A 19,909-nucleotide genomic window follows, 5' to 3' on the forward strand; every position below is an offset into this window, starting at 1 on the left:
CGCAGGACAGCTCAGCTCCTGCAAATGAGGACACTAAAAAGCCTAAAAAGAAAGACTTGAAGCGCTCAACTCACCCATGACTGCGACCCTCGATGGAGGAGGGCTACCGGAACCGGGGAGAGGCTTACTCCCTGAGTTCTAGTCCCCCGTAGGGGAGAACTCTGCAGCAACAAGCGGGAACTTCCCTGGCGGTGAGTGGAGTGGACGGCCGCCGCTCCACTATCCTGCCTACCGGAGCCCAACAGCCAAGCTACACTTATGCGGACCCGGCCCCGGTCCCCCCCCCCCTCTGGGCCGGGGGGGTGATCCCGGTCCACGCCCGGTGCCCCTGATCGTGAGGTCGAGATGCCCGACCGCTGCCTCCAAAATGGCAGACGCCATGTGCGCATGCAGCACGAGGAGAACCCTATACCTCCCCGTGCCTCCAACAACAGCAGCCCCTACCTACAGATCCCACCACGAAGGGCAGAGTTAGCTCCCGCAGCCACTTAACTAGCCACTTAGCATGGGGAGACACGGACGCCCCGAACAAGCGTGAAACTGCGGCTGACAAGAGGGAAAGGAGCACTTACTATCCAGCAAGCAGCAGGACTGCCCAGACAGCGGTCTCTCCCTAATGAAGCCCAGCAGGGGAAGATGGCAAGCCAACTACACCGGAGGTACCCGATGACCCATGCAGAACACCACACGGGGGAAACAAGCAAAGATACCTGCTCCGACAGACACCTGCTCCCAATTATTCAGACACAACAGAGCAAGCATCGTATAAAAACGGGACTACCCCTGCCTGAAGGGCCACGGGCGCACCGGAATGCCAACCCCCTCCCACTGAGGCAGAACAGAAAACCCTGACCAGCTGATGGCATTGGAGGGACTAATCTCACTGGTCTTTCATATATGTTTAACTTAGACCTGGTTTAAAGCTTACTTTACAATATGTTATATTCAGTATAAAGATGTATGTTTTTCATGTAGCCTAATTAAGCCTGTACTTGCAGCTCACATATAGCTCACTAATTAGTTTAAGCAACCATTTCATCACTGGTAGGCAGACAAGTGAGATGTAACACCACCAAGTCCATTATTAGAATAATCTTATATGTACACTCGCTGCACAAACCATGCTTTCCTCCTTTGTCTCTCCTCTACCTATTTCTCCATGACGTGTATTAAGCTAACATATTTAAAACTACACGTGAACCTAAACTACTGTACTAATATTATGAAAATGTGCCCATATAACGAATGCCATGACATGTAATACCAATGTTTAACTATTCTACTGGATGTCGCTGTTGTGGCGCATACCGGCTATTTGTTTATCCTGTGCACACCCAAAATAAAGAATTAAAAAAAAAAAAAAAGACTGGACATACCCCATATTGAATACCCTGGGTTGTCTACTTTAAGAAAATATGTACAAGTGGGGTGTGATAGTGTTGCAATGTCACTATTGATACATTTAAAAAATATATATTTTGAAACAGCAATTTCCTATTTGTACTTATAGCCCTATAACTTGCAAAAAAAGCACGTAAACACTAGTTGTTTTTAAACTCAGGACAACATTTTGAATCTATTTAGCAGTTTTTTTCATTAGCTTTTGTAGATAAGTAAAAGATTTTTCAAGTAAAAGTCCAAAAACATGTTTTTCTTTTAAATTTTTTACCATATTTTATTTATTTATTTTTAAGTAAAATATATGACATTATACAAATAATGGTATGTAAAGAAATCCCTTCTTGTCCTGAAAAAAACAATATATAATTTGTATGGGAACTGTAAATGAGAGCACAGACAATTACAGCTAAACACAAACATTACAAAAGTGTTAAAACCGCTCTGATCCTTAACGTACAACATTGCAAAAACAGGCCGGTCCTTAAGGGGTTAATGGTCGAGCAGCTACTATTTTATTTAGATTTTAGGGTCACCCCAAAAAACTTATGAAACAAAAGACTTGTAAAAAATATATATACTATATTAGAGGGAAATTCTATTCCAGAAAGACTTCATGGGTTGTTGGGATCCGTTAGAATTCCAACCTTTATGGATCTCCTTAAGTATTCATAGCTTTCCAGCTTCCTAAGGAAGACCGTTTTAATAAAATGGAAACCTAGACAATTTTCCGCATTTGAACAGTTATGTAGCTCTGGAAAACAGGGGTTCAGGGCAACATCTACAATATACTCTATGATACAGATTGGGATAACTGAAGAAAAATTAAGGCACTTTCCGAAAAAGTGGGCAGCAGCCCTTTATATACAAATTAAAATTAAAGACTGGTCTTTTATTTTTCAAAGAGTCATGCATAATTCAGTAAGTCAAGCTAAAAGGGAAATATTTACAAAAAGAGTAATACACTGGTATAAAACACTGGCACAACTTAATTTATATTTTCCAAATCTAGATAAGGAGTGTTCGAGGTGTAGACAGGAAACTGGAACCTATGAACAGATTTGGTGGTTCTGCCCTAAAATTCAAGTATATGGACGGCAGGTTATTGACTATATAAAACTGGTGTTACCCATACCTTTCACTTTATCACCTTCTCAGATATTGTTGGGCTGGCCAAAATATTACTAAGCAGAAACTCTTATGGTTCCTTCTAAATAAAGCGAATGCCTTAATACCTACCCTTTGGAAAAAGACAATAATATCGACTATGGTTCAATGGGTAGGCAGAGTTGAGAACAGAAGAGTGATGTAAGAATTACATTGGGGAGCAGATAAAAAACAAAGATACCTAAAAATATGGGATCCCTGGATTACTTATTGGAACTCAGGGAAAGGGAAGTAGGGGCACCTACTAAGGGTTGAGTGAATTCAAAATGGAATTATAACCTAATAAATTGGGATAAATCCCAACACAAAAGATTAGATACTTTTAATGAGGCATTATGAAGATACTTATAAGCACGAAAGCTTAACTAGGTTTAAGTATGAGTTTTCATTTCCATATGGGTTGGCATCTCCGAGCGGGAACCGCAATCTATGAACTAGGATTTTTGACTATCGAGTTAGTTAAGGAGTGAGAATTAGATTAATTGAAGAGTACAATTATCAAGATATTAATAAACAGCCTAGAGTTTAGAGCTTAGAATACAATGTTGAGTTAATTATTTAATTTTTGTTTTTTCATTTATATTTTGGTTATATCTTATTGTTATTTCTCTGGGGATATTATGATTTATACACATGAATGAGATTATTTTCATTGATGAGTAATATGATGTGATGAAAGTGTAAAATGTTATGAATGAATCAAAACTTCCATTGTACCCTAAGAGAATGTAAAATTGTATAAAATAAGAAACATTTAAAAAACCAAAAGAAAACAAATATAGCATGTTCCATTTTTTTTATTTTTTACACTTTGAAATTTGCCAGATTAGTAATGTTGCATATGACACTGTATTGTAGCCCAGGAATGAGAATTACCCCTATGATGGCATACCATTTGCAAAAGTAGAGAACCTATGGTATTCAATATGGGATATGTCCAGTCTTTTTTAGTAGGTACTTGGTCACAAACACTGGCCAAAGTTAGCATTCATATTTGTTTTTGTGTGAAAATGCAAATACCAAATATAAACGCTAACTTTGGCCAGTGTTTGTGACTAAGTAGCTTCTAAAAAAGACTGGACATACGCCACTTGCAATACCTTGGCTTGTCTTCTTTTGCAAATGGTATGCTATCGTAAGGGTAATCCACATTCCTGGGCTACCATACGGCCTCTAAGGCAACATTACCAATCTGGCAAATCTCAATGTGAAAAAACTAAAATGCAAGCCTTATATTTGACTCTCCAACTTTCCAAAACACCATAAAACCTGTACATGGGAGAACTGTTCTACTCGGGAGACTTCACTGAACACAAATATTAGTGTTTTAAAACAGCAAAACATATTACAACATAAATATCGTCAGTGAAAGTGCCGTTTGTGTGTTAAAAAAATGAAAGAAACATAACTTTTACTGACAATATCATTGTTGTAATACAATTTACTATTTTTGAACACTAATAATTGTGTTAAGAAAAGTCTCCCAAGTACAACAGTAACCCCCATGTGCAGGTTTTATGGTGTCTTGGAAAGTTACAGGGTTAAATATAGTACTTGCAAATGAATTTCTCTGGAATTTCTGCCTGGGTTGTCACGTCCCTCAAATTTGAACCACTTAAATCACATAATTATGTCAAAAGATTACATAAATATACATATAGAATTGTAATATATATATATATATATATATATATATATATATATATGTATTTAAATTCTATGCGTATACTTATGTAATCATTTATGTAATTATATATATATATATATTTATTTTTTGCAATTCTTTGCATTATATATATTTGCAATTCATTTATTTATATAGAGATAGATAGATATAAAATGTCATTCTAAGTAAATGTTGTTACCAATATATATATATATATATTATTATTATCAATAATATATATTATAATATATATATTATTAATATCAAAATACAGTTAGAATTAAATTACAAATGTATATATAATTTTTTTATTTTTAATTTGTTTTATTAAATTATTTCATTTATTTACTATTGTAATTATGTGTATATAGATATAATATATATATATATTATATATATAATATATATTTATATCGTATATATGTAACATCATTCTAAGTGTATTTTAATGCTAATATATGTAATTATATTAATATTAAAATACACTAGGTAAGAAGTCACACACACACACATATATATATATATATATATATATATATATATATATATATATAATTATTTTAATGTGTGGAATAATTCTTTTTTTGGCTATTGCGGCAAAGTGATCGCTCTTTAAGAGCGATCACCTGGCCCCCGGGGGCCTTATTTTGCCGTGGGAGGACTGCCTTGGCTGCTAGGCATCCCTCCCGAAGCGGATCCCTGAGAAGGTAAGGATCCTAGGTGCTCCAGGCAAAAAGCTGTTACGGCGTTCTATGCCGCCGCAACAGCTTTAGAGACCATTAAATGCGGGACGGCATAGACCGCTGTAACAGCTTTTTGCCTGGAGCACCCAGGATCTTAACCTTCTCAGGGGTCTGCTTCGGGAGGGATGCCTAGCAGCCCAGGCAGTCGTCCCACAGAAAAATAAGGCCCCCGGGGGCCAGGTGATCACTCTTAAAGAGCGATCACTTGGCCGCAATAGAGGTTAAATCCAGCCGAAATTCTGAAGGACAAAGAACCCAATCAAATACAGTTGATAGTTATCACCTGTTTTTTACAATGTAATTCAATCAAAAACTTAGCTTGCCATTTAATTAGCAAAGCTTATTACATGATACAATGTTCCACAGGGATTCCACAGCTGTGATGAATTTATTGTGATTCACGGATTTACAGAGAATTCTAATAGGATTTGACATTTTAGGACTAAATAGTCAAACCCGAAACATAGAGACTTGGTGAATTTTTATTATCCACTATTGTGGCCTAAAATTTGCAATCTAGCTTGAATCGCAACTATGCACCCTTTAGTTAATAACCCTGAAACTTGACTAAAATAGTTATGATATGCATTTACACGTTTAATATGTTTGTACTTACAGCTCTCAGTGCCATTAACAGGTTTGAATAGGAAAAAATGATGGTACTTAAAGGCATGATAAAGCATGTTGTAAATAATGCCATGATATAACTGTTGTTATTACTACCACCGGAGTACCAATTGGGTCCACAAGATGTCCGCAGTCCTAAAGAATAAGATATTACAGTTACTGATATAATCTAATTAGTTTTCAAAACTAACTTTTCAAAAGATCTTTATTGTTAAAATTCAAAATGTAATGTGATCCTTCATAGTTTTAGTAAGGCTGTAATGTTATAGCATCAGTCTTTCTTAATCTTTTATTGTTGGCTAGACCCAAATTATGTTTACAATAGGAACCTAGCGACCAAATCTTTAATATAATTAACATTTCAATAGCCTTTGGAAAATGCCTTAATTTGGTTCCTTTCAATGTCAGTTGGACCTCTACTTTACTGAGAAAGTTGATTCCATTACAGTAAACAACTTATTGTGGGATGTTGCCTGGGTGGTGATGAATATGATGTGCCTGTTTTTTAACCACTGGAGAACCACAAGGGGAAGCAAGGGGATTTGAGGTCTGATTTAGTGGTAAAAGGGTTACTCCAACCAAAAAACAACAGTAGTTTAAGACCCTCCTACTAGCTGTCAGGGTGGCGATATACGGGGAGGACAGACTGAGGGGAGGACATTGGATGTTTGTTGCCAGAATGCTGTGTGTGATGACGACTGAAGTCCAATATGAACAGAATTGACATAAGTCAGTCCAGAACTCTTGTTCCAGACTGGCTAATCAAGCCCCAATGATGTTGCTAGGTGTTGTTAGACATACAGACAAAGAGATGGAGCAAACAATAGATATTTCTATATTTATTCACTGTTCTTTAATATTCAAGGTATTTAAGGAAGCAAACCTTCAGGAACATAGCTGCACCATCCAAAAAGAGGTGGACATGTCCAAATGAAAGACCAGACCCAAGTGAAAGCGCACCCAAGGACTGCGTGTCGCTGCTGGAAGCGGAAATCCCCCATGGGTTTGCAGATTACCAAATACCTCTCAAAGGCCAAAATTGCCAGAGACCAAAGACCTACAATACCTAGAAAAAAACAGAATGGAGTTAGCAAGCCTTATAATATGTTTTATTACATGTGAGCGTATTTACTAAAGCAACATACCAATGTTTGTTTAAGTGGTATAATATTTAAATCGTAAAACAACAATATCAATATTTATCACTTGAATCATTCTGTTATTTGTAATTCTGCAAAGTTTCAGGCAGGGAACATCATTTTTTCAATATAGTGTATCTTCTCATGACATCATGATGTAAATGCTCTGCACTTTTTTCAATTTTATTATTAATACAAACATTATTAGTTCAGTGTGCAGGTCAAGATGTACATCTGGAGGGCATTTAGACTCATTATTCTAAGGCACTCATCCAAGTCCAATAAACAAATCTTCATTAAAAAAACCTATATGTGTGTGTGCGTGACTTTGCACAAGTCAAGTGCTTTTGGAGAAATTTGCATTTTATGTTTACTTAGTGAGTGTGTGCATTTCCCAAGTAAGGGGGTCAATCTCATAAATGCAGGTATTAGGATGCTAGTGTAAAACCTGCCAAGAATGGGGTACATTGACGTTGTGGCAGGCTTATGCAATGTATGATCATTTAAGGTAACTAAATTGATATAAGACAAAACTACGTGATGGAGTCACAAGAAAACTGTTACAAAGTTTGTATTGGTTGTAGGGTAATTAAGGGCATAACCCAACATACAAATTGATAGCTAGATTGGATCAGGCCTCAAAAAAGAGGATACAATACCAATAGAATTATCCACACATCAGTAGATATAACAATGAAAGCTCAAAGAGCAAAACAATAGTAAACCCCCCCACATAAATACATACAAAATAATGATAAATATTTTATGAACTCCTGATTGGTATAATGGACATACAATCAGTGAACTACAAGTGATTAAAGTGAAAAGATGTGATACATAGATCCTTAAAATAGTATAGCTAATTAGCGTTAGATATATCAGATAGAGAGTTAGAAATCCTTACAAAGTAAGTAGCTAAATTGATTACAATGATGCAATATGTAAGTTATAAAAGTCCTGTGTATGCATGATATATAAAGTGTGGAAATTGACACCTCTAGCTTGTATATCCATAAATGGATGGTACATTCATCAATTCTACACATACACTCCAAAAAGATTATAAAGGGGAGTACATAGTTAAATTGATCTTGTATAAACTCATAGGGAGTAATAAATAGTTACTCTAATTTGACAGTGGAAGGGGAAGAATGGGGGGTAGCAGAACACCACATATAAATATATCTAAAGAGCTTCCTTAGATAGAAAAGAGGTTCAATCCACTTCAGATTCTCTTATGTAGTATAATACAAAAAAATGTATATGCCAGGCAAAACGGCAGGGAGGAAAGCAAGTGAGGAGAGCCTTGCACTGGGCCGCTGGTTCTCTGAGTGCTGCGTTGGATGGGGATTGCATTGGTAGGTAGATAGGGGTGGTTGGCAAGGGGGGAGAGATATGGATAGGAGGGGGGAAGTTGGCAAGGGGGGGAGAGATATGGATAAAAGGGGGGAGATATGGAGAGGAGGGGGGTGGTTGGCAAGGGGGGGAGGGGAGATATGGATGAAAGGGGGGAGGTTGGCAAGGGGGAGAGATATGGATACAAAGGGGGAGGTTGACAAAGGGGAGAGATATGGATGAAAGGGGGGGAGCCTGGCAAGGAGGGAGAAATATGGATGAAAGGGGGGAGGTGGGCAAGGGAGGAAGGGATATGGATGAAATTGACAAGGGGGATAGATATGGATAACAAGGGGGAGGTTTACAAGGGGGAGAGATACGCATGACAAGAGGTGAATATGGATGAAAGGGGGGATATATGAATGAAAGAGGGGGGAGGTATGTATGAAGGGGGGAGATATGGATGAAAGGATAGGGAGATATAAATAAAAGGGTGGGAGAAATTGATGAAAAGGGGGATATGGATAAAAGGGGGGAATATGGATGAAAGGGGGAAGGTTGGCAAGGGGGGAGATGTGGATGAAATGGGGGAGATTGGCAAGGGGGGTGATATGGATGAAAGGGGGAGGCTGGTAAGGGGGGAGATATAGATGAAAGTGTGGGAATATGGATGAAGGGGAGATATGAATGAAATGATGCGGAGATATGGATAAAAGGGGGGAGAAATGGATGAAAATTGGGGAGATATGGATAAAAGGGGGATCATATGGATGATAGGGGGAGACATATGGATAAAGGGGAGATTTGGAGGAAAGGAGGGAGGTTGGCAAGGGGGGGAGATCTGGATGAAATGGGGGAGGTTGGCAAGGTTGGTGATATGGATGAAAGTGGGGAGGTTGGCAAAGGGGGTGATATGGATGAAAGTGGGGAGATATGGCTTAAAGGGGGAGATATGGATAAAAGGAGGGGGATATATGGATGAAAGGGGGAGGTTGGCAAGGGGGGAGAGATATAGCTGAAAGGGGGAGGTTGGCAAGGGGGGAGAGATATAGCTGAAAGGGGGAGGTTGGCAAGGGGGGTGAGATATGGATGAAAGGGGGGAGGTTGGCAAAGTAGGAGAGATATGGATGAAAGGGGGGAGATATGGATGAAAGGGGGGAGATGGATTAAGGGGGGGGAGACATGGATGATCAAAACTGATAGTAATGTTGAAGCCCCCTCCTGCACCCTCTGTTGTACATAATATCTACTAATCATATTCCTTGAATTGTTAGTTATTCTTACACAGAATAAAATAAGGGACTGTTAAGTTTGATTTTATAACCGGCAGCCATTTTATAATCAGCTGCCCTTTAAGTCAGTCGCCATTTCATAAGAATTAGCCATTTTAAATCTGGTTCTATTTTTCTAGTGTATTGCTAAAAAGTTGTTATCTTATATAAGGACAGAATAAAATATTAAGTATTATTTATTTGTTAATTAAAGTGTTCTGTTGTATCTACGTACAGATATTCTCTAAAACTCTAAAAGGGGAAGTACATGTCCAGCAAGATACTTTGAGGAAGAATCAGAAATATATATATTCTGCAAGATGATCAAATATATTATGAAACAATGTCTAAAATTAAATGAAAGATGTACAATTATATTTCTTGAAAGTAGTGATATGCCATCTTATCAAGTGATGTCTAGCTTTGGCAATGACCTGTCTACCTTGTGACCATGAACTAATTTTTCTGTCAATGATCCAAAATATTTACTGAATTGCTGACTCTGTGTAATATGACGTAGTGCTCAGTAACCATCTTCAGTTTTTTATATAAACCCTGACTGAAGCCAATAAACTTCCAGATATGATTTCAGACTGTGTTGTGTGTCAGTCAATTCTCCCGAGTTGCTCGTAGGTGTGTTTGTGCTGGTTGGTGTTCCAAGCACAGTCTGCAGCCATGAATAATCCCCAGGGACGAATTTCACAGGGTGGGGAGGGGATATGGATTAAAGGGGGGAGGTTGGCAAGGTGGGAAGATATGGATGAAAGGAGGGAGACAGATGAAAGGGGGATATTCATGTGCCCCTGTATCTGGCCCCCTCACCCACCTCAAGAAAAAGTATAAATTAACCATTTTTTTTCTTTTTTAGATCAATTTCAATCATTTTCTATTGTCTGCATTTCCATAATGAGCATACCACACAAATTAGATTTTGGCTAAACATGCTGTATCCCATTCTGAAGAAATCTAAAACCTTGATGGAACTCATTTTACATTTTTACAGGTGCTGTTCCACATAGCATGACTCCTATATAAGTTCTCCACCATGTAAAGAGAAACTAAAAAAAAACATATCTTGCATTATAGTTTGTTTCCTAACCCACGCTGTCCCCCAGAAAAAAATCCACCCTGTCCCCCAGGAAAAAAATGTATAGTGTACAGAGATCCAGAATGTTGAGGTGATAACAGTTGAAGCAAAATTATACATCATATTTAGCAATATCTGGCTTAAAAACAGTAATCGTGTCCAGCTAAGCCTCAGAGTAAGCCTTTATATCTACACTATCAGTTTTTTTACAAAAGCAAATTCACAGGCTTCTCGTCACACAGGTTTGTCACTACGTGCATACATGTACTTTGGTAAATATTCCACTGTTAGCTCAGTTATTGTATTATCTGTTACAACAGACATAGTCAAGAATGAGAACAGTGCAGGTTAAATTGCAGAACCTCCTGATTCAGTCAAATATATAAAAAATAAAAAATGTAAAAGAGGAAAATAAAGGAAAATTTTCACTAAATAGTATACGTTCTGTCAAAAGTTTAATATCCCCTTCAGCTCTCCCCCCTATCCGGCCTCAGTTTACAGGGAATGAATCTGTGTCATGATATAGTATAAAGAGTATAGGTATAGAAGTAGCAAGTAGAAAAGAAGATGGTGCGGTTATTGCTAGGAAAGGTCAGGTCCCCCAGTGCGTGCCCCCCGGTTCCGGGGACTCTCCACATGTCACAGGCCGCACGACACAAATGCGAACCACGGTCGCCATGCAGTGGTGTATCTTGGCTTTGTGCTGCCCTAGGCGAGACTAAACTAATCAGTAAAAATCAACAGACATCAGTAAAAATCCTAATCAGTAAAAATCAACAGACATAGCGTCAATAATAATCAACAGATGTAGCGCCAGTGAAAATCAACAGGCGTAGCATCAATAAAAATCAACAGACATAGCGTCAGTGAAAATCAACCAGCAGATATAGCGCCAGTAAAAATCAACAGACATAGCGTCAGTGAAAATCAACATAGGGCGAATAAAAATCAACCGACAGGTTCAGTGAAAATCAACAGATGTAGCGTCAGTGAAAATCAAGCGACATAGCGACAGTGAAAATCAACAGACATAGCATGGGTGCAATCAGGAGAGAATCTATTGTGACTTTTGAGGACAGTAAATTTTTAACACAAAAGTAGTAATAATAAAAAAATCCATAATAAAATAAATTATATAATAATTATAAATTACATTTTATTATAATTATACCATAATAAAATTAATAATAAAGAAAAAAAATAAAGAAAAAAAAACTGCATTACTACCAAAGACTTATAAAAAACAAGTTTTGGGAATAAGGGGTTTGTTCTTTAAACCGTGCCCCCAAAAAATATATTGGGGATTTATTGCTATTAAAATAAAAAAAACACGGGGGCGTGGCCTGACCGCCGAGGAAGATGGCAGCATAATCCTGTAGCTCCCTCTTCCCCGCTATTCGAATCCGCAAACATCCGCAGTTACGAGCGCCCAAAACGCCACAGACAGCCCGGACAACATTATACTAGGCACCCTCACACGGAACAGAGAAATGGGCGGCGGAAAGCAAAGAAAAGACTCCAAAGAACAGACTCCGTCCGTCGCCACGATGTTCCGCTCACAACCGGAGCCTGATGGGCCGTCCTCCCGCCACAACATGGCAGACAAAAATACGGCAGACAGAGATAGAAACACGGCCGACCCCAGCAGCCCTATGCGAGACGCCCCTCTCACCCTGCAAGTAATGCGGCAAATGCTCCACGAAGCCACGGCAGACATTAAATCCCACATGGCAACGGAGCTCGATAAGAGGCTCGTAGGCCTCCGTGAGGATATCACCTCCCTGACTCAGAGAGCAGACGACACCGAAGAACACATCACGGAACTCACCTCCAAATCCCGTGAACACTCCCAAGAGCTTGCCTATCTGTACGCAAAGATTGAAACTATGGAGGAAAGCATTGAAGACCTAAATAATAGGTCACGACGCAACAACATTCGGATCAGAGGCCTAACTGAAAAGGTTACACCGGATGCTCTTCACGCCACCCTAACGGACCTGTTCCGCACTATCCTACCGGAGGCTCCCCCACAAGACCTCCTAATGGACCGGGCCCACAGAGCACTCCGGCCACCGACCCTCAACTCCGAATCCCCCAGAGACGTTATTGTCCGCATGCACTTCTTTGCGATAAAAGAACAGATCCTCAACCTCTCTAGGGACAACCCTCCTCAATATCAAGGGGCCCGATTGGCCTTCTTCCAAGACCTAGCCCCATCCACATTAAAGAAAAGAAGGGACCTCAAGCAACTCACCCTCACACTGAATCACTATGGAATCCGCGACATGTGGGGTCACCCCTTCAAACTGATTGTCAGGAAAGATGGCCAAACGCATATTCTGGTAAGCGCTGCGGAAATGACCCCATTTGCGGACTCAACCCTCCTACCGGCCCAGCAAACAAACTCCATGAACACGAGGAGCAGACCGCGCACTCAGCGTGAAAGGTTCTCAGACTCCCCCCGCCGAACATCGCGGAAGAGGATCCCCATGAGGCCTGAAGAACAGAATTAAACACAGCCCTGCCACCTCCTGCATGTGCCTCCGACCGACACACCCGCAAACAACTGCTACCCTAGACGAACCAACTTGGCACCCCCCCCCTGACCTCAAGCTAATACCAGAGACCTGGAAACCACCCTGAGACACCCAAAGAACATAAACCCCTCCCCAGGGCTCCCCGGACCATCACCCCTACCGCTCAAGGAGACCAATGGACGCACCCTCCCGGACAGCCCCGCTATGCTCCCACTCTGATGCCCCTCACGCAACAACCTGGACAATGAGACCCCAACCGACACCATCCCCGGACCCGAACACGAACACCGACCGGACCCACCCTCGATCAAATAGCACCAAGAACTAGAGACTCTAACAAACGGTGCAAGTCACCTACCCACAGACGTTGACCTCGGAGGGGTATCGTATTATATTGAATTGTATTATATTGTGTTGTACTACATGGTATTGCATAACAATGTATTGTACTACAGTGCACGGAATCATCTATCCCGGCACGAGATAAGGTGACAGTGTTGATGCCTCCCTCTCCCGCCCCTCATACCCATAATCAACGCTAGGTACTCTGAGGGACCCCAACTATTGCTAATACATCCGGCTCCCAGGTGACAACCACCCTGTAAAACAATCCAACCACGCCTGGGATCAACACTGGGCCCCGTCTACCCGCCCACAACCCCAAGCATACAACCCAGGGCCCTGTAGAAAACAACAATTAAGGAGGGAACCCGGTAACACAAGGGGCGGGGGAACCGAAATCATCGGCACTGTCACGAATACGCTATATCCTCATATGTCCTATCCTCATATGTCATGCCGCACTACCACGCCTATACAACTAAGGGACCCAAACCCTCACCCCCCCCCCCCACAGAGGTTACCCTACTACGTAACCCCTCCACCAACCAGTAATCTCCTCATGCTATATGTAATGTTTATTTGTCAAAATTAATGCATTTATCTGTCTCACCTTCCGCAGCACCTCACATGACATGGTATTAGAGCCATAAGAAAGGGAGAGGCTCGACCCCTAGGTACCACGACCCCCCCCCCAATGACACTCCGACAACCATCCACAAGACACTGAGAAGAGACAAGCTCGGACAAGAGAGACGCCCACCCCCGGACCACAGACCACACCTCAATGACCCATGGAGACACTGATATACAACGCGCCCAACCCCCCCTGAATCACCGTTGGTCGCAAAGACAGGTAGGAAGACCGCCAACTACACTACACAGTCCATGAGACCCCACAGTCCCACTGACACGACAGTTAGACTACTACCCTGACTGCTACACTTAACCTCAGGTCGGAGCACACCCCCAACCCAGGCAGGCACTCCCGACGCACCCTACACCACTAACCCCTGACAAACCCCCACCTCCACCACTGGAGGACAGGACAAGATAGACACCACCCAACACTACCCACATGGGACGACCGCAAAACCCCTAGAGACCCACGTCGCCAACCTTCTAACATGTGACGAACAACTCGTAACCCATAAAACAAAAACTAAGTAGGGAAGAGGGAGGCACCACTCCTCGCCCACCTCTCACCCCCTACACAGGACCAAAGGTCCACACAGAAAGGACAGAGGCCCCCACGTCCACGGCCACCCCCAAATACAACCTGGCAACCCTGTCATAAGACCAGGCCTACCGTGCAGACAACTCCTCATTTCAAACACCTACACACACACCACATACACTACCTAATACCCCCCCACCTCCTCTCTTCTACTCCTCTTTCCCTCCTCCCATCTCTCTCAGCTTTCGTCTCTCCACCCACTCCCACCTCGCGCCTCCTCTTCCTCCTCGCTCCCCCCTCCAGATGCCGCGGAGCCCTACAAACGGACCTCCAGAGGGACCCGTCAACAATCCAGGACCAAAACCCAAACCCAAGCCTAAACACCTCACCTGCATAAACTGTAAAGGCCTAAATAACCCGACCAAAAGACACCGCCTGCTTAGATGGGCGAACCGAACCAAAGCCGACATTATCCTGCTCCAGGAGACGCACTACGAAAACTCCAGAGCGTTTCCCCTCCGCAATAGATATTATAGGGATTGTCACCTAGCGAACTCCCCAGCCGAAAAGAAAAACGGGGTAGCCATACTGGTTCGCACCTCCTGCCCACTCACGATTATACGCACAGTGGCCGATACGTCACAGTAACAGGACACATAGGTACGCAATAACCTCCATCTATGCCCCTACCCTCCCAGACCCTAACTTCTGGGACACCTTCCAGACCCACCTCCGAATTTTCTCATCACACCATATGATCATAGGTGGGGACTACAATGCGACCCTGGCCCCGGACATAGACAGGAAACGGACTCATACCCTAGGCACAAAGCCCCCACCAACTGCCCGTACAGACAAACTGCTACAAGCATTCACCACGCGAACACAACTAGTAGATATATGGAGGACAATACACCCCACCACGGCAGACTTCACTTTCTTCTCACACCCCCACACCTCGTACTCACGCATAGACATGTTCCTCACCTCCCCCACCCTACTCCCACATATAACACAAGCATCGATAGGGTCGATCACGTGGTCAGACCACGCAGAGATCCTCCTTCAACTCACTATCCCAAACACTACCAAAGTATGGTCCTGGAGACTCAACCCAACCCACCTCCACAACCCATCCATTAAAGAAGCCACCAGACAGGACATTAAAACCTACTTTGAACTTAACAAAAACTCAGTGACTTCGGCGGGCACTCTATGGGCGGCGCATAAGGCCGTTATTAGAGGCAAGCTGATAGCAGCAGCCACAGCACATAAAAAGAAACAACTAGCGGAACTCGAACTACACCTCACGGCCCTCAGGACGACGGAACTTCTACACAAAACAAATCCTACACCTGCCCTGGCAGCCCAACTGCAAACGCATAGAAACAACATACAAAAATTTATGGCACAAGACTCCCAAAAAGCACTCCAATGGACGAGGCAAATGTTTTATGAAAAGTCTAACAAGGCGGACACATTACTGGCCCACAGACTGCGCCGTCGGCAGAGAGCCAAACATATAACCCGGATAAAAACACCCGACGGACAGATACACACGCTACCACACCAAATCGCGAACGCCTTTCAAAAATACTATGCCTCACTCTACGACCATACCCCCAAATTACGACAGAACCCCACCCTAACACACACGAAAATAGAAGCGTTCCTGGAACGCATCCCTCTGCTCTCACTAACAGAAGAAGGCCGTCAAACACTCAACACACCAATCACCACCGAGGAAATTGCACAAGCTATAAAATCCCTAAAACCGAATAAGTGCCCAGGCCCCGACGGCTACTCCGGCCTCTATTACAAAACTTACCCAACGGAACTCCTCCCGCACCTACTAACACTATTCACCTCTATCATGGACGGAGAATCCCCCCCAGACATGTTAAGGGCAAACATATGCCTGATACCGAAACCTGATAAGGACCACCAAGACCCGGGCCACTACAGACCCATATCACTACTCAACACCGACATCAAAATCCTCACGAAATTACTTGCCAACCGTCTTCTCCCATTCCTACCTAAACTGATACACCCGGACCAGGTAGGTTTCATCCCACACCGCCAGGCAAGCGACAACACCAGGAGAACATTTGACCTCATCTGGCTAGCAAACAAACGCAAACACTCCACACTCCTCCTCTCCCTAGACGCCGAGAAGGCATTTGACCGCATCCTCTGGCCCTACCTATTCGCAACCCTCGACAAAATGGGCTTCCCCGCGACCTTTATCGGAATGATCAAAGGACTGTACTCCCAACCCACAGCAAATCTCCTTATCCCGAACACCCAACCTCCCACCTTCACGATTCACAACGGCACAAGACAAGGCTGCCCCCTCTCCCCTCTCCTCTTCGCCCTCTCCCTGGAACCCCTCCTACAGGCAATCCGACAAGACGCAACCATAACCGGCATTAAAAATCGGGACACAGACTATAAAGTGGCGGCCTACGCGGACGACCTCCTGTTGACGCTGACAGATCCCACGACATCCCTCCCCCCACTACTGACCCTCCTGGAAGACTACGCAACGGTGTCAGGATACAAATTGAACCTCAGCAAGACAGAAGCTCTACCAATTCACGTCCCTCACGACGCTCTAGAGGCACTTAAATTAAAACACCCGTTCCGATACGAACCACAGTCCATACAGTACTTAGGAACACGACTACCGGCAGAACTAAACATGACGTATCAAATTAACTACCGCCCACTACTAACCAAAGCGACACAAGACTTGGAGACTTGGCAACATCTCTCCATCTCCTGGCTGGGCCACCTGGCATCTATAAAAATGAACCTCCTACCGCGATTCCTATTCCTGTTTCAAGCCTTGCCCATACCCATATCCAAAGCAGACTTCAGATCTCTACAGACACGTATAGACAAATTCATCTGGGCGGGGAAAAAGGCACGGGTCAAAAGAGCAACACTGTACGTACCACATAAAATGGGGGGATTAGGCCTCCCCAACTTATGGGACTACCACCAGGCGGCACAACTCGCACAAATACAGAACTTACACGCCCCAGCGGGACAAAAAATCTGGGTAGACTTGGAGCATGACCTGCTCGGTCGGGACTTCCCCTCCCTACTCTTCTGGCTACCAAAAAAAGACAGACCACAGACCCCCCCCACAACACCCGCACTGACACACTCCATACAACTCTGGGACCAAGTCACCCGCAAACATAAAATTATCAACTCCCCATCCCCTTTGACGCCCATAATACGCAACACCCAATTCGAACCAGGAATGACCCCACAGGATTTTGCACGGTTCGAAGATAATGAATTGATCAGATTCTGCCACTTTTTCAGAGGATCACAACTACTCCCCTTCCCGGAGCTACCGAACACCACACCATTTACCACGTTCGACCACTTCCGCTACCTGCAAATCAGAAGCTTCTTGTCCCAACCGCCTAACCACCAAGCGGCCATCACGCCGGCCACGACCTTTGAAAAAATGTGCATGTGCTCCCCAATACAAAGAGGGCAGATATCCACTATCTATGGAATACTCCACAATTCCACCTCCCATGAAGCTCTCTCATACACAGCAGCATGGGAAAGAGATATAGGACAACCAGAGGACCCATCGGATTGGAAAGAAGTATGGGACGCTACGGCCTCGCTCACAATCTGTGTCAAACACAAGGAACAAGCGTACAAGATGATGTTCCGATGGTACATCACCCCCTTGAGGTTGAAGCAAATGCGCTTCTCCACCTCAGACCGCTGTTGGAAGGGATGTGGGGAGCAGGGCACCTACCTCCACCTCTGGTGGGAATGCCCCCAAATCACCCCACTTTGGAGAGAAATAGCCCAGATGATAAACAGAATGCTCCACAGCAATCTACCACTAGACCCCTGGATATGGCTTCTCTCTAAGCCACACGACACCCTAACACGCGCCCAAAATAAGCTCACAGCCCGGGTGGCATTAGCCACACGACGAACCATAGCCAGACACTGGGGCAACAACACCACCCCCTCCATGCCCGAAGTCCAAAGGCGCATAGAAGATGCCGTAGAAATGGATAAACTATCAGCCCTGATCCATGACACGACTAAATCTTTCCACAAGGTATGGGACCCTTGGATAATGAGAATGGCAACACTGCCATAACCTCCTCCACATATAACCCCTGCCACCCAAACCCCCCGCTCCTCCCCTGGGAGGGGGGGGGCGGAGAGGCGGAGGATGCGCGACCTTACCCCCTCTCTGGTCCTACTCTTCCTCCCCCTATCCCTCTCTCTCTCTCCCCCTTCTCTCTCCCCCCTCCCCTAGCACACACTTCAACCATGCCTACCCCAACATTGCAACACTACCACACTGACACCACACGCCAACAACCCACCAGCCAACCCACCACAAACACCACCCTAACCTACAACGGATAAAAACTGACAGACATACACACATCCCCCCCAACCCAGGCATGGCCACATTAAGAACCCCAACTAGGAGGGATCCTACCCAACCAGACACCGATGAGACGGATGTCTCCACCACACTCCTACATACGACACATACCACTCAACACTTACCCTCCCCGACCCAAATCGAAACCCACACGAACCACCCGCTGAGACAGACCCCACACCACCACCCCCCAAAAACACAACCAACTGTACCCACGAACACATACACACACGACAACCCCACCTCACACCCTACCCCCCACACCCAACAACAGCGACTAAGAAACAACACTAAACTACTACAACAGATACACCACACAACCGTGGGAGACTAGACCCAAACCTCCCCGGCTACGTCGCCAGACAGAGAATTACCCTACCCTCGACCAAGTTCTGTACCCCTCTCCCCAACCCCCAGAGTTACAACAGAAACTGTCGTATCAGCGACTAAAAGCCACATAAAAGATGGATATCTATAGCACCTGAAGCAGACAAGAGGTGGTGACGTAGCACCGACGATAGAACATACGACTACCATTCACAAACTCTATAACCCTCCCCCCACCTCCGAGTTATCCTACCTATTTCCCTCCCCCCCCGACGAAACCTAGACACCGCATCCAAACGCCTTCACAGGTACATTCGATAATGGAAATCAAACCAACAAGAAAATAAATACCCATAGCGGGCAAGGTTATATGAGCCCACAGAAATGGCTTCTGCGCAAGCCAACTGTACGATACCAAGAATCGATAAACATGCTACTAACCAAACCTTCCTTTCTGTTACACCGCTCTAACAACCACAAAAGCATGGGCTTCTGCGCAAGCCACACTAAGTTTTCTTCTGCATACCTGTTGATATACAAACTAAGGTTTGGAAAAGAATACATATTAACTGTAATTGTTTGTCAATAAGTAACCCGCTTAGATAGACCCGAGCTTACAACTACAATAACACTGTTTTGGCATAAGATA

General features: G+C 43.6%; 1 protein-coding gene across 1 annotated transcript in view; it reads right to left on the reverse strand.

Moving 5' to 3' along the window:
- Positions 1–19,909, reverse strand: part of LOC134593451 (pinopsin-like) — a 64,587-nt gene that overhangs the window by 22,441 nt on the left and 22,237 nt on the right. The window contains exons 2-3 of the mRNA XM_063444584.1: positions 6,485–6,667; positions 5,591–5,736 (exon numbers count right to left, since the gene is read on the reverse strand). Coding sequence (XP_063300654.1) covers positions 5,591–5,736; positions 6,485–6,667 — 329 coding nt within the window. The remainder of the gene's footprint in view (positions 1–5,590; positions 5,737–6,484; positions 6,668–19,909) is intronic.

This window comes from Pelobates fuscus, chromosome 1 (genome assembly GCF_036172605.1).
Source record: "Pelobates fuscus isolate aPelFus1 chromosome 1, aPelFus1.pri, whole genome shotgun sequence".
Taxonomy (NCBI): Eukaryota; Metazoa; Chordata; class Amphibia; order Anura; family Pelobatidae; genus Pelobates; species Pelobates fuscus.